At 33.0% G+C, this 15524-nt stretch overlaps 2 protein-coding genes across 3 annotated transcripts; one reads left to right on the forward strand and one right to left on the reverse strand.

Moving 5' to 3' along the window:
- Window positions 1–868: 868 nt before the first annotated feature.
- LOC130983298 (glycerophosphodiester phosphodiesterase GDPD4) lies at window positions 869–3467 on the forward strand. 2 transcript variants are annotated; one of them, XM_057907516.1, is made up of 8 exons: window positions 869–1424; window positions 1514–1611; window positions 1694–1754; window positions 1829–1909; window positions 1992–2084; window positions 2161–2250; window positions 2375–2502; window positions 2606–3467. In XM_057907516.1, the coding sequence occupies exons 1-8, from the start codon at window positions 1185–1187 to the stop codon at window positions 2772–2774; spliced, it is 960 nt and encodes a 319-aa protein (XP_057763499.1). In that variant the 5' UTR covers window positions 869–1184; the 3' UTR covers window positions 2775–3467. The 2 variants fall into 2 exon arrangements, with proteins under 2 accessions (XP_057763499.1, XP_057763500.1); XM_057907517.1 differs by having other exon boundaries at window positions 2609–3467.
- LOC130983297 (phenylacetaldehyde oxime monooxygenase CYP71AN24-like) lies at window positions 3283–6700 on the reverse strand. Its single transcript, XM_057907514.1, has 2 exons — window positions 4979–6700; window positions 3283–4085 (listed from the first exon to the last, which is right to left on the reverse strand). The coding sequence occupies exons 1-2, from the start codon at window positions 5960–5962 to the stop codon at window positions 3498–3500; spliced, it is 1572 nt and encodes a 523-aa protein (XP_057763497.1). The 5' UTR covers window positions 5963–6700; the 3' UTR covers window positions 3283–3497.
- Window positions 6701–15524: the final 8824 nt, after the last annotated feature.

Raw genomic sequence — 15524 nt, forward strand, 5'->3', positions numbered from 1 at the left:
ATTATATGATGGGAACCACCTTTTAGTTTTGATGTTGGCCTTCTAATAGTATTTTTCAGTAACGTTGAATCTTATGCGGAAGTTACAAATCTAATCCTTTAGATTTGTTATTTGTTATTTTAATTTTTTTAAAATATACAAATTTAACTCTCTATTATTTTAATATTAAATCTTTTTTAAATAGGTTATTTAAACATTTTTATTTATGTACTATAAAAGTTAAATTTCTATAAACTTTATTCTCCCTCGAATATAAGAAACCAATTTATTAATTAAATTTTTTAAAAATGTTAAAATTTATATTAGAAGAAAAATATACCAACTAATCATCACATCAAATTACACACAATCTTCCTATTTTTTTTAGAAAAAAATTAGCTAATATAAACACGTAGATGCAAGTCAAAGAAAAAGAAAATTATAAGTGTATACACTAAAAATCAACTATAAATATAGATTTATATAATATTTTTCAAGGAAATAATAAAGGTTAATAAGAGAAGGGTAAAGAGAAGAGTAGTTTAATTTTAAAGTAGGATAAAGTATATTTGTTCGTTTATAATGAATAGAATAGTAGTAACTATTTGCATTAACAAAAATCAATCAATAAAAAGTGATTTGATCTATATATACGAAGAATGTTAGGTACAGCAATTTTTATAATTTATAGTCATCAATTAATCATTAATAATATTTTTAATGATATAAAATTTCATTTAATAATATAAAATTACTCATTTTTTTTGTTAGTTACGTAATAATCAAAATTTAATAAAGTTGTTGGTCTTCTAAACCTTTCTTATATATATATTCCCATGTATATAAAGCAACGAAAAGAAAAGAAAAAAAAAACTTAAAAAAGGAAAAGAATTGCATAAGCTATAATGTAGGGGAGACTTCTAGTTTTAGGAAGGCGAGGCCTTACAGGAAACTAAGAAGAGCAATGTTAGGGGTCAGTATTTTTTGTGTTTTTTAACCATCAAGTAGCTATCAAGAATGTTTTTAATGGTGTGAGATTAAATCCAATGTTGTGGGATCATTCAATTTTCTCTTGATGGTTAAATGCTGACCAAGTTTTCAAAAAACTGCTGGCCCCAAGACTTTCCCAACTAGGAAAGTGGACGGAGGTAAGGATGAGATAACTGCAGCTGCGGCGTGTGAGTGTGAGTGCGAGCGGGGAAATAATGTCAACGTTGATAGGTGGAAGATCGAGATCAACAGCGAGATCAGGAAGAAGAAGCAGCAGCAGACAGTTGCGGATTCTGATTGCGTGTCTTGCTCTTCTCGCCATTCTGCCTCCGATACTCTTCCATCTCCGGGTCAGGCGTCTCCACCGGATCCACCTCGCCAAGTGCGCCTGGCTTCACCAACCGCCTCTAGTCTGCGCCCACGGCGGCGACTCTTCCGTCGCCCCCTCCAACACCGTATGCCTCTTGCTTCCTCATTCCTCATCCATTCATATTCATCATTATCTTCTTACTTTAGTTCTTGTACATCCCAATTGAATTGACAGATGGCAGCGTATGTGTCTGCTCTTAATTCCAAAGTGGACTGCATTGAGATCGACGTCTCTCGTTCCTCTGATGGCGTCCTCTTTGCTCTTCACGACAGGTACTCTTACTCCATTCCATTCATATCTCTTCCATTAATTATTCGTTTGCTCTCACGAGTCCCATGGTGGTGGCACAGGCAGGGATTTGCACCGCTTCTCTCCCAACACTACTTCTAAAGTTGGTCACCTTACCTCCAACCAGGTCTTGCTCACTACTCACTTCTCCCTTGGGGCTCAGAAATAATCACTTCAACTAACTAAGATCGTATTTTTTAGATAAGAGAGCTTGGTGCTTCTCTCCATTCTCCTGACAAGTTAAAAGATCAAAGTATACCTACCATTCAAGATGCCCTCATGGTATCATTCCTTTAATTCGTCTGTTATTGTTTCTGTTTACGGATCATATTTATTGACCCCTGCTTTGCAATGTATTTCTTAGTTGACTGCAAATTCAGTACGACAGATAATTCTAGACATCAAAGTTGGACCCCCGTTTTATGAGAAAGGTCTTGCCAGAGACATTCTCTCTATTGTAAGTGTAATTCTTCTGCCCTTTCCATCGCGCACACAATTCTTTACTGCTTTGTTGCGTTTTATTTATGTTTCAGCTGGAGAACACACTGTGTCAAAACTGTCTCGTATGGTGTAAAAGTGACAATTTGGTAAGGGATGTAATCAAACTTTCGTCAGAAATTACGGTAACTACTTCACTTGCCTTTTGTTAATAGTGACAAAAAATTATTTACATCGTTACAAAGCTGCTATAGCTGGAGTCACATTTTACGAGTGTCATCTTTTTGCACTTCAATGCCCCCGATGCAGGTTGGTTACATCGTTATGAAAGAACCCTCTACTGGGGCTAGAACAAATTTGTTGAGGATGAAAGGTGCTGAGGTTGTTGGTGTCTACCACCCGTTGATTGATGAAAAGCTTATGAGAGTTTTGCACAGGTCTGCTTTTCTGTTGATACATCTCCTACTATATACTTATCCAGTAGCATTGATGTTTTCTGCTGTATTGATGATCCATCTTTTGCGTTGTGATGGTTAATAGAAGGAAGAAAAAGGTGTATGCCTGGACTGTTGATGATGTGGAATCCATGCAGAGGATGCTGTTTGAGCATGTTGATGCTGTTGTTACGGGCAATCCAACTTTACTTCAACGCCTAATGCAAGATACCAGAACGCAATGTCTTGAAGAGGGCTATTCATTACCACAGTAACATTTGTTCAGGAACATAACCGTTTTTTCACATTAAATTTGCCTTGTTTCAAATCTTGATAATCAATACACTAATCTTTATTGTTGTATGCAGTCTCCATTCTTCTCGTGGTTGATTTGGGGATTATACCTTTGCATTCATGATATTTAGTGGCTCCTTAAATATTTGTGGAGTAAAAAATTGGAAGAGAATAATTTGGGTTATGTTGTTATATTGATTGGCGTGTACTAGAAGACATTTTTCGTGGTTCAGGAGCAGTGTTATTTTTGCATCAAGATTTACATATCATCTTTGTATATGCTTCTTTATATGATTATTACCATTATGTTGTGGAAATTATGGAACCCGTCTACGTATTCAGATTGAATGAATGAAGTGGAAGCAAGAAATGTTCTAGCTATATACACGGCTTTAATTCTACCAGAGACTTGTGCATCGGCCAGCTTATGGATTATTGAATTTAATGTTTGCAAGAAAATATACTTGTTTAATTTACTTCAATGGGGGAATATGTTGCTCATTCACATAAAAATCTCAGTAAATTAAACTTGAAGCTACATCAGCTTGCTTAGAGTTCTAAATGATTGTACAGAAAATAGTACTGAAGAAACATAAGAGTTGCCACTGATGAGACATACCAAAGTAGTACGTAAATATATAGTCTCCAAGACTTTATTAGCACTCATCTCACTAACATCACTTGGAAAGTAAATGATTATGTTGTTATCCGAATGAGAATGGAATAGGCTTAAGACGAAGTGGGATTCTTTTGGAGGCAACGAGGCCAAATGTCTCAGCCATATCTATGGCTTGTGGAGATTCCCAATTGAAGTAATAGAGAAGGTTAGCGAGCATATACTCAACAGAAGCAAGGCCAAAATTCATTCCAGGGCATCCTCTTCTGCCGAAACCAAATGGGATAAACTTGAAGTTTGGAGTGTGGCTATGGCGATGCCTCTCTGGAATGAAGTCTTCCGGGCTGTCCCACACTCGAGGATCCCTCTGGATAGCCCAGACGTTCACGTACAATCTTGTCTTTGCTGGGATGTCATATCCAGAGAGTTTCACGTGGCGTGTTGCCACTCTCGGAACCAAGAGCGGTGCAGGTGGATGCAACCTTAGAGTCTCTTTCACCACACATTTTAGGTACTCCATTTGGTTCACGTTGCTCTCTTCCACAATTGATTTGTGCCCCACAACCCTTCTCACCTCTTCCTGGACTTTCTTCAGTTCCATTGGATTTTTCATTAGTTCTGACATTGCCCATTCTACTGTTACTGAAGTTGTCTCACTTCCCGCTGCAAACATGTCCTGAAATCATTACTTTTTAAAATCAATTATACAGGACAATTATTACCACCATCTGATATCTTCATTCTTATTCTTCTTCAATTATAAAAGTTTTTAGAAATATACTAATATTTTTGCCTATAAAAATATAGAATTATAATTTTTTTAAAAACTAAATTAGCTTGGTCATAATCCTGTGGATTACGAACAGAAAAACTAGAAGTCTAGAATCAATTTATAAAAGCAAAAGTATATGTAACTAACTCCAAATTAGCAAAGAATAGAATAACTTAATTAATTATAAATATAGTAATTAGTTTTATTTATTTATGATTTAAAATATTGGTTATTAAATATTTTACCACATTCAAATTTAGGAAGAGATATGTTTAGTATTATTGCAACGTAAATCACGGAAACTGATTCCGTCTGATTCAATTAGCTTCCGTCTCTTCACCTTCCTTTCTTCTCCAAATGTCTAAAACATGATAAATCAGAAAACAGATTTAAAACCATCCAATTTATAAAGAAAATAAACATTCAAATGCCTAACTTAAGCACCATCCACGTAGAGGTTTTAGATTTACCCAGAAACATTTGGCTGATTTTTTGTTGAAACCATCTTGGTTTCCTAGCATTATTGAATATAAAAAGATATTTATAAATGCTAAGAGATATAATAAAAAAATCATATTCTATAATAAACTTCAAATATACTAAATAGAGGAATACTAAGGGCCAATAAATTTTGTAATTTGGAGTTATTAAGTAGCCATTATTAATGTTTTTAATGGTGTGAAATTAAATCTAATAAATGCTAATTCATCATAATATATTCTAATATATTGAAGCCACTCTTGCATGCATTAAGGGAAAAGAAAAGAAAATAGAAGAAATGAAGAAGGTAACTAAACCAGAAGAATTGATTTGATGTCATTGTTGGAGATGGCGTTATTGGCAGCCTGCTGTTGGTCTTGAAGTTGGACGAGGATGTCAACAAAATCTCTGAGATCATCATCAGCTGCTTCTTTGTTGAACATGGAACTCCTGTGCTCAGCAATGACCTTATCAAACAAGGGATCCAAGGCTGCAAAAGTGGCTTTGAATTCTCGAACCTGGCCAGTCAAAACATCCACCCAACGCAACCAAGGAAAGTGATCCCCAAGGGTGACAACTCCAACCTGAAACATCACCTTCTTCGCCCACACCTTCACGCTGTCTCTGCGACGAACACCTTTTGCATCGTTCTTTTGTCCAAGAGCAGAGTTACAAATGATGTTGTTTGCTGCTTCAACGAGCAACTCACTCAAATTCAGTGATGAGCATGATGCTGCTGCAGCTTCGCGTACCTTGTCAAGCAATTCTGCAACTGCCCCTTCTCTCACCAAACGAATCGACTCTGACTGCACCATCTTAGGGCTCAAGAGTTCACGCACGCATATTTTTCTTTTCTGCTTCCACCTTTCTCCATAGTTTCCAAAACCAATATCATTGGATCCATACAGCAAGATATTCGTGGCTGTGCTTTGGCCTCGGTTCGAGAGTGCTAAGTCGTGAGCTTTCATGATTTCGTCCACCACTTGTGCTGATGAAACCACCACAGTTGGAATGTGGCCTAACTGTAACAACATGACATCACCATACTTCTCTGAGAGGGCTTTGAAGGACCGATATGGCAATGCGCCTATCTGATGAAGATTCCCAATTATCGCTAACTTTCTTGGTGACGGAGGCAGATTTACAATGCCTTTGCTTTCCACTTTCACACTTGTTCTTAGCTTAAACACAATAATAGTAATAATCGTAGAAAACAACATCAGACATAGCTCAAAGCTGGGACAAGTTAATTCTTTCAAAGCCATTGTCTCTCTGTTTTTTGATAAGTTCCACAGAGCCATAGTATATATCTATAACAATATAACAAAAGTACTTATAAATAAGACATTTAACTATCGAAAATATATAATACAAGAAAGTATAGATAAACAAGGCATATAGTAAACAATGCAAACAATAAAATAAAAAATAAAACTAAAATTAATTTTAAAATTTCGATCCTTAATTAATTAATTAATTATTATCAAATTTTAGATTATAATTTTAAAATAATTAAACTAAATCATCATTTTAAATTTATTTTTATTTATATTATTGCTTGTTCTTAATTTATGGGATAACCATATATAATTCAAAAGGTAATTTGGGCAATGACGGAAGCAACACAACTGTGCGGCACAGACCAAAAGGCCATCTCTAAACCCTAAACCCTAAATTCCAGCAGCTGTCCTTCCCTCCCCGCAATCCGTGCAGAGGTAGCGCAGTCACATCCATCTGTTTCCGCTACCTTTCCTGCCTCTGTCTCTCCCATCCACGTGTATAAGAGCGTTACTGCCGCAGTTGTTGTCTTAACTATTTTTGCCCCTCTCTTTTCTGACAGCGTTACTATGATGTCGCGCCACTCTCTCGTAAAATTGTTGCGGTGTCGGCTATTGCTACACGAATTATGCCATCGCGCGCGGTTTTCCATGCACCATTATGACTGTCTTGCACTGTCTCGTCGTCGTCTTGCATCCGTCGCAGTGGTTCTTCTCTCCCCCTTTTCTTCTTCTTTTCTTTTTTCGGATATGAATGTTAATGTGAATGGTTATTTTTATTTTAGAATAGATGTTCATTTAATTTAAATGAGTTATACTATGTGTACACTAAAATCAATTACAAAAGTCAGCTATCAATATAAAATACATGCTGAAATATAATACACTATGAAAATAAGTTAAATCATATATATATATTTATACACAAATACATTAGTGACTGATTTTAATTTACAAATAACATTTCTTAATTTAAATTGAATTTAAATAAATATAATAAAATTTATTAAATATTCATTTTATTAGGTACATATATTATTATTATTATTATCAATTATTCAACTACCGCATACCTGTTTGCTATTGAATAAGTATGGTATGTCGACGTCATTTTATCACATTTGTGTGTATCAATTTTGGGACATAATAGTTTTGATCAAAATATCAGCCACGAGCCCACGACCAAGTGAAGAGGTGGACTATATAAAACACGACGGCCGACCTCTAAAATAGTAAACCATTATTAAATAATTTTTATATAATAATAAAAATTGATTAAATAATATATCCAAAAATTTTAAATAGTATCTAAATTTATTAAATTAATACTATATTTAGTGTTAATAAATTAATTAACTAACTGATTTACACTAAATTTAAAGGTTAAGTATGATTTTGGTCCTAACGTAGAGGTCGAAAATTTATTTTGTCTCTGACATTTTTTTCGCTACAAAATAGTCCCCAAAACTTCAGTTTATTTTACAATCGTCATTTTTACTAATTTTTTATTTTTATTATTAAATTATTTTTAATAAAAAATAAAAAAAGAAAAGAAAAACGGGTTAATGGGAAAGGGTATCACGCTTTGTGGGGGAAGGGGGTTAGGTTTGGGTTCAGGAAGGAGAAGGAGAAGGAGAAGGAGAAGGGGAAGGGAAAGGGAAAGGACCACCGCTGCTGCTCTTCGTCGTTGCTGCTCTTGTTCTTCGTCGTTTGGTCCTCGTCTCGCCGTTGCCCTCGTCTCGTTGCACCTCGACCTTGCAGTGCTGTGACTTGAGCCCTAGCCTCGCCTCGTTGCGACGCATCTGGCCCACACCCTCGTGTTCCTCCTCATCGTCGAAGAGGTGGTGGTCGCCCTCGTGTTCCTCGCGTTCTCTAGAGAGATTTTTGGTAATTATATTTATGGATTTTTGGTTCTTGTAATTGAAGATGAATTTGAAAATTTTTTATTATTGTAATTGCATCTGAGTTTTGTTAATGAAAGGGGAAGAATTTTAGTTCTGAGTTTTGTTAATGTTTATGAGTTTCAATGATGATGAGAATGATTTTCTTGTTTTTCTGAGTTCTAAATTTTTCTTTCTGAGTTTTGATGATGACGATAATTTTATGAGTTTTGGGTGGGGTGATGCAGATAATGATGGAGTGGTAATGGGTGGGAGGTGGTGGTTTTTTGAGTTTTGGGGGGTGATGTAGATGCAGATGATGATTTTTTGAGTTTTGGGGGGTGATACAGATGCAGATGGTGATTTTCTGAGTTTCTGGGTCTGCTTCTGCTTCTCGTTGATTTTGGGAAAGAAAGAGGGGTATTGTCGTTCGAAAGACGATTTTAAAAGGGTTAAGTACTTTTTTTATCCTTAACGTCTTAGGTGAAAATCAAAATCGTTTTCGATTTTTTTTTGTTATTAAAAGTTGATATCTAAGAGTCGTTAGATGAAAATTTAGTCAAATAAGTCAAATCATCTAACGGCTCTCAAGTATCAATTTCACGTGAAGTCGACTTCACCTGAGTTTACATCTAAAATCATTCTCAACGTTACAAAATTTTATAAAATCTTCCTTTTGTCCTTAAACAATATTTTTTAAACAATTTTGTCTTTACACTAAAATTGAAAAACTCTCTCTACCCTCACCACTAACCCCTGCATCATCATCACCATTGCTACGCATCTCTTTCTCTCTTTTCTTATGGCCACCACCACTGCCACCATAACCATCTCCATTGGCATCTATCATAACCATCACCATAACTATCACCAGCATCATAACCATTGGTATCATAACCATCTTTCTTGCCCTCACCTCCCTCTTGTTCATTTCCTTTTCTTTCTTCTCCTTCTTTTGTTCCTTTTCTTCATTTTAGTTTCATTTTCGTTTTTCTGTTTTAGGTGGAAAGGGGTGGGATAAGGGAGGATGGGGTAATGGGTGGGGTACTGACGTACTGTGGGTACTAGGTAGTGATAATAGGAAAAGAGTTTTATGTCATTTCAAAAATTATTATGAACAAAAGGATGATTTTATAATGTTTTGTAACGTTGAGGATGATTTTAATAACAAAAAAAAATTGGGGACAATTTTGATTTTCACCCAAGACGTTAAGGACGAAAAAGTACTTAACTCATTTTAGAATTAAGGTAAACCTTTGAACCATTTTATAGCGAAAAAAAGATTGAAAACGAAACAAATTTTTGACCTCTACGTTAAAAATTAAAATCGTACTTAACCCCTAAATTTAATTGTTGTATTATTGCATTACGTACGTATAACATGTAAATTACTTAACTAATTAAAAACTTAAGTCATAAAAAAAAACTAACTAAAAATTTAATTACAATAAATATATTAATAAATATCTAATAATTAATTAATTAATTATTAAAAATTTAAAATATCTAATTTTTAAAAATATGTTAAATCTATTTTACAAAAATTTTATATTAATAATTTAATATATATATATATATATTATATAAATATAAATGATACTAATTGATCTAATATTTATTCTAATTTATTTTCTAATAAATTATATATAAAATATAATTCTAACAAACTAAAAATATATTTTCTAATATATAAACCTATGTTAACAATATTTACTAACTGAATATAATAACACATTTCTAACTACCGTATATTAACTAGGGTGTTTGGAATGCGGTTTGGTTCGATTTTAAGAAAAAAAAATTATCCGATCCGAACGTTTAATTTATGTGCAGTACAGTTTAAATTGGGTGATTTTTTGTTGAAAATCCGATCCGATTACAAGCGATTTGGATTTGCGATTTAAAAAAAAAAATAAATGCATATAACAAGTCTCAACATTAAATTTTAAATAATCAACAATGACATAACAAGTCTTAACAATATCTTAAAAAGCCAACGATAACATAACAATAGAAATAAAATTATAGGTTAGTTAAAATAAATAAATAAATAATATTTTGAATATAAAATATTTATTAAATAATAATAATAATACATGAATAATAAAAAAATGTATAACAAATTGAACATGTTATAAGTATAATTGTAAATATAATAATAAAATAATAATATTATAGCACATTGTGCGGTTTGGATTGGATTGGATCGGTTATGAAAAGTAGATCCGAAATCTGATTCAATCAAGCGGTTTGCAAAAAATAGAATCCAAACAAATTCGAATTAGTGCAATTTTAATTGGTTTTTGATTTGAATTGGATTGGATGAACGGTTTAATTTAAATCGGTTTGGATTTAAACACGCTAATATTAACTAGCGTTTAATCAATATAAATAATATTAATCTTTAATATTATTATTAATATTTTTGTTGGATAAAAAAAATTTAAATAATAATTTATATAATTAAAATGATTGAGATAATTACTAATATGAAATTTAGAACGATCAATATTTTAATTTTCAGTTTCTTTGATATTGTGTTGCTGAAATTGAAGTTTTTTGGAACTTTAAATAAGTGGAAGAAGATTGAAAAAGAAAGGAGAAGAGAATGGGATTCAGCGGATTTCTGAGAAAGGAAATTGAGAGAGAGAGCTCGCTCGCATGGAATGAGACTTGTGAGAGAGAGCCCTCACGCGCGACACATAGGGCATGCACACTTTAGGTTTTCGTACCTAAATTTAAATCAGATCGCCCGATTATTCTCTCTCCTCAGACAAAAATCAAAATACACGTGTGGACATTAGAGTATGCATGTTCTGCAATGTGTGGCTAACATGAGGCTAATTCTTTAATTTGCTGCAACCATGTTGCGTTTAGAGTCTGATCCAGGGATCCAATGATATCCACGTTGATTTTACGAGTAATATACGACATTATTATTATGCCTTGTCCAAAGGAAAAAATGAAAACAACATTATGATTCAGAAGATTGCATATTATTTACTCCGTGTCCGTTATGATGCCCGATTGGCAGATATATATGAAGCTAAGATTTTCCATTCAAGTATACATATGCGGTCAAGTGAAATCAACTTTTGAAATAATTTAATTTTTAAATTTCAAAAAATTAAATTTGTGCTAAAAAAACACGTGACTTTCCACTCTACCCCTCTCACTTCTCTCACTCATCCGCCTCTCACTCACCATCTTTTGACTTCTACTATTATGAAAAAAATATTTGTGACCTGAGATGGATGGTGTGACTATGAATTCCTATATGTATGTCTGTGTGCACCAAGTCAAATATATTTTCAGATTTTGTGTGATTTTTATCAAAAGGCAAGCATTTTTGCTTTGCATAATGACCTGAAGAACATGGTATCTCTGTTATGAGATGAAATGAATGGAAAAGCATTTTTTATTTGTTGTATTTTATTACATGAAATGTGTCCTAATTGATGATGCTACATTGTTGCATCAGATGCATGAATGATCTTGTGTGTGTATGCAATATGAAGGACGGATCCACAAATATTATTATGGGACAATAACATATATAATATTAAAAAATTATATAAAAAATTATATAATGTAAGATGTATTACAAAAATATACTGATAAAAAATATATTTTAAAATACAAAAAATATGTGCGTAATTTTTATTAACGAAGTGGTCGATTCTTCGTATCATAAAATTCATCGATAATAGAATTTGTGTCAAAATTTTCAGCAATTTTCTTTTCAATATAATTAAAAGGCAATTAGCAAGAAATTCATCTTTTATTTTGTTTCTTAGTCATTCTTCACAATATTCCTAGCTGAAAAGATCTTTCAGTTATAGCAGTTGAAACAAAAAGAATTAATACCAAATGAATCAAGAAAGACGATTAAAAAAAGAAAAAGAATTCATTTTATGAATTTTGAAAAATTTTATTTAATTAAAAAATATTAGTAATAGGAAAAGTACGAGGAGCCAATGGAATATTTGTACAATGTGTACAATAGAAGTTTAGGGAGTATTAGAGATATAACCATTAGTGTTACCTTTTTCAATCAGCTGAAATTTTTGGGATGAATGATATCATGACATGGTATTAGAGCTCTAAATTCGAGAGGTCACAAGAGTTCGATTCTTGGTGAACCCAAAATCAGTTTAATCACATTGTACAAATAGTCCATTGTCTCCCCAGCAGGATCCTTAATAATAATATCTTTTTCAGACTTTTTTAACATTGTTACTCACTTTTTAAATATTAGAAATCATTAATATTTATGTTGGACTGAACTTTTATTTATAATAAACTAAATATTAAATAAATTTTTAAAAAAATTAAATCATACTTAATAATTTATTACTATTATTTTCTTTTTAAAAAAAGCTGGAACCGAGGCCTCCACTCGCCCCCTTATGTCTGTGTGTATGTGTAGAATTTACAAATTTAGCATGATCACCCTCTACTATAGTTATAGTTGTGAGACTTGATATTGTTAACATTGGTTTGATGTTTATTTATTTACAATCTCCTTTTTTGATTGGCAGCTCCAATCATTTTTAAGATAAGTTGCACCTAATTCTCACAATTATGTGTATTGAACAAAAAAAAAAAAAAACAAGAAAGTGTATCAGTTGCTTTAGAAATTGAAATCAGATTATATTTAAAAGTTGGAACATATAACACATGAGTCAAGTAAAAATTTGCTGAGAAGAAAATTGTTCCAGAAATAGTTGTGACAATTTTAGATCCATTTGGCATAATTACTTGAAGTGACTGAATTGTTTTAACAAATTGAAAGAAATCGAGTGAGAATGACATATGAACACTAGTTTCTATATCCAAAATCCAGTTATGACAGTTTAATATATGGTTAGAAATTGAGAGAAGATAGAAGGTACCTGCAGATGGTGCATGTACAGAAGCCAAATTCCCATTATTTGGAAAGTCACTGCGTTGTTGTTGGAACAAGACAATGAGTGCTTCCTTTTGCTTATTCGAAAACAAGCCATCTAGCTTGACCTTTACATCCCTTTGGCTCAAAGGTTCAGTGCTCTTTTCTTCATTATTCGCAGTAGTAATAGAATTTATTAAGCTCACTTGACTTGACATATAGTGTTGTTTCCTTTGAATTGATTTCTTTGCATGTGTGGTGGAAATTCATGTTTGTGATAGTATGTTTCCACCAAATGTCCATTCTTTCCGCAATAAAAGCATAATTTAGGCATCCCTCGACCATTTCCTCTACCTTTTCCCCTATGAACCCGTCCTCTTCCTCTAATCAAGTTATTTCCACTGCTTTGGTAAGTCCTGAATGCATTGACCTCAATAGCATTCACCATCAATCCAGATTCAGGGTCAATAGAGTGTAACATTTGTCTTTCTTGTTGTAAAAGCGAAGAAAAAGCTGTTGCCACATTTAGTAAGGGGTTGACAAGCATGAGTTGGGAGCGCACATTTACATATTGATCGTTCAATCCTCAAAAGAACCTAATTACATGAGACTGCTTTCTATACTCTCGAATCATTTCAAGACTCCTTCCACACTTTCAACTATGCAGACAAGAACACACAAGATAGGTCTAAATTCATCTATTCCTCCCAAATACTCTTCAGTTTTGTGTAATAGGAAGTAATATTGAGCTCACCTTGTCTAATTGAGAATAATTCTTTTTCAAGATATGCAATTCTAAACAGATCACCTTGGTAGAATATGTGTTTTAGATACATCCATAATTCCTAGGCGTTATCACACCACAAAACGCTCTGGAATATTTTTGGACTTAGAGATCCATGCAGCCAAGACAAGACGAACGTGTTGCAGTGGTCCCAAGCCTCAAATGAAGGATCTTCTTTCTTTGATTTGAGTAAAGTTCCATCAATGAACTTGAGCTTGTTCTTTGATTTGAGGGAAATCAACGCTGACCTTGGCCACGGGTGGTAGTTCAAAGTAGTTAGTAGAGCATTCGTGAGAGAGATTCCAGGAGTTTCGCTAGAGTGCAAATAGAAATGGCTGAATGAATCTTGCAGCAAATTCGTGTTGGATCTTGTTGCTTGGGCTTGAAACGTGTTGAACTGAACCATCAGCGAAAATTTGCATATTGCTTGCTGAGAACATTTGGTTCTCTTGATTTGGCACTCTTTTATGCATGTTCGCTTCCATTGATGAACAAATCGTGCAAACGTTGCTTTACACGAATCATTTTAAAAATGTGATCTTGCACAGGGTGGTTACACTTTTTTACAACTCCATGCTCACTGTATTATGATAAAAGTCTGTTTAGCTGCGAAGTGTTTCGGTAAGAAAATGAAATTGCTTCATGCAAAAGAGTGACTCAAAGTGTGAGATATTAGAGAATAACAAAAGGCATGACTTCATTATCATGAGCTAGTATATATACAGCTAATCTGAATTCTCCACATATATAAGCGTTTTTTCATACAAGTCATACAAGTCATTTATTTTTTTTTCTTTTTCTTTTTCCATACCTCCTCTTTTCCTTCTCATTCTTCTTCTTCTTCTTCTTTGAAGTGTTTCATCTTCATCGTCGTGTTTCTCTTCGTTCTTCTTTTGATTTTGCAACATTATGTATTTTTTTCTTTGTTTGATTTTTTCTCCAAAAAAGAATTATGAGAATATGAAATAAGAAAATGAAGAAGAAAAAGCAGCAGAAGATGAGGAAGAGAAAGAGGAAGAGTTCTGAATTATACATAAGGTATACTTCAACGAATTTTGGGTGTATTTTTTAAATCCTTTAGTTGTATTTTTGTAATCCTTTGAGTGTATTTCTGTAATCGTTTGAGTGAATTCCTGTAACCGTTTGGGTGTATTTCTGTAACCGTTTGGGTGTATTTCTAAAGTTTCATTATCTTCAAAACGATTTCAAAGCTTGATTTCAAAAACCATAAAAATCGAAAAAAACGAAGCAAGAATACTAGTAATAAACGCAGATTAAACAACGAATGAAAAAGCAAAGAGAGATTGAACGCACGAAGGAGATCGAAAAAATTTGACAAGAAGCTCGTTTTCATGGAGGAAGAAGAAGAAGAAGAGTAGGAGAAGAAGAAAGAGAAGAAGAAGGAAGAGGAGGAGGAGAAGGAGGAATGCGAAGCACGAAAATTGTATATGGGTCAACGTGCTTTTTGTTAAGTTTCTCCCAACTTATATGACTTGTAAACCAAATAACTTGTATGTGTAGCACTCCTCCATTAGCAACAGCCTAACAAACTTCTAACACAACTCAAACTAACTAGTTCGTTAATTTACTAAATAGGACAGTTGCTATACATGCTGCATTGCTGCAAAACTATCAGCAAACTAATCGAGCTATTCCACTCTAATCTGGCTACAAATATGGTGCACTTAGAGGTCTGTATGTGATTTGTGAACACTCATAAGTCGATCATTAATCCAACAAAATAATTGATTCTTATCCATCCTCACTATTTTCTATAATAATAAAATAATTTAATATACTAAAATTTTATATATATATTTAATAATATAATATTATGTTAATAAAAATAAAATTATTTTACATTAATCAAGTGAATAATAATGTAAGAAAGAAGAAAACGAATGTAGTTAGTGTCTAAAATTTTTTATATTTATAGTGTATTAAAATTAAATTTATAATAAAATAGAAAATAATTAATAAAATTTAATAAAAAAATATATATGCTAAGTTCAAAGTTCTTTCCTTCCCCAAAAA

Source organism: Arachis stenosperma, chromosome 5 (genome assembly GCF_014773155.1).
Source record: "Arachis stenosperma cultivar V10309 chromosome 5, arast.V10309.gnm1.PFL2, whole genome shotgun sequence".
Classification (NCBI taxonomy): Eukaryota; Viridiplantae; Streptophyta; class Magnoliopsida; order Fabales; family Fabaceae; genus Arachis; species Arachis stenosperma.

Excerpts from the sequence above, each read along its gene's own strand:
- LOC130983297 (XM_057907514.1), bottom strand. The coding sequence starts at position 5,962 with ATGGCTCTGTGGAACTTATCAAAAAACAGAGAGACAATGGCTTTGAAA. Across the intron at positions 4,086-4,978 it reads ACATCAAATCAATTCTTCTG|GACATGTTTGCAGCGGGAAG; the intron begins GTTTAGTTACCT and ends TAATGATTTCAG.
- LOC130983298 (XM_057907516.1), top strand. The coding sequence starts at position 1,185 with ATGTCAACGTTGATAGGTGGAAGATCGAGATCAACAGCGAGATCAGGA. Across the intron at positions 1,755-1,828 it reads GTCACCTTACCTCCAACCAG|ATAAGAGAGCTTGGTGCTTC; the intron begins GTCTTGCTCACT and ends CGTATTTTTTAG. Across the intron at positions 1,910-1,991 it reads CCATTCAAGATGCCCTCATG|TTGACTGCAAATTCAGTACG; the intron begins GTATCATTCCTT and ends TGTATTTCTTAG.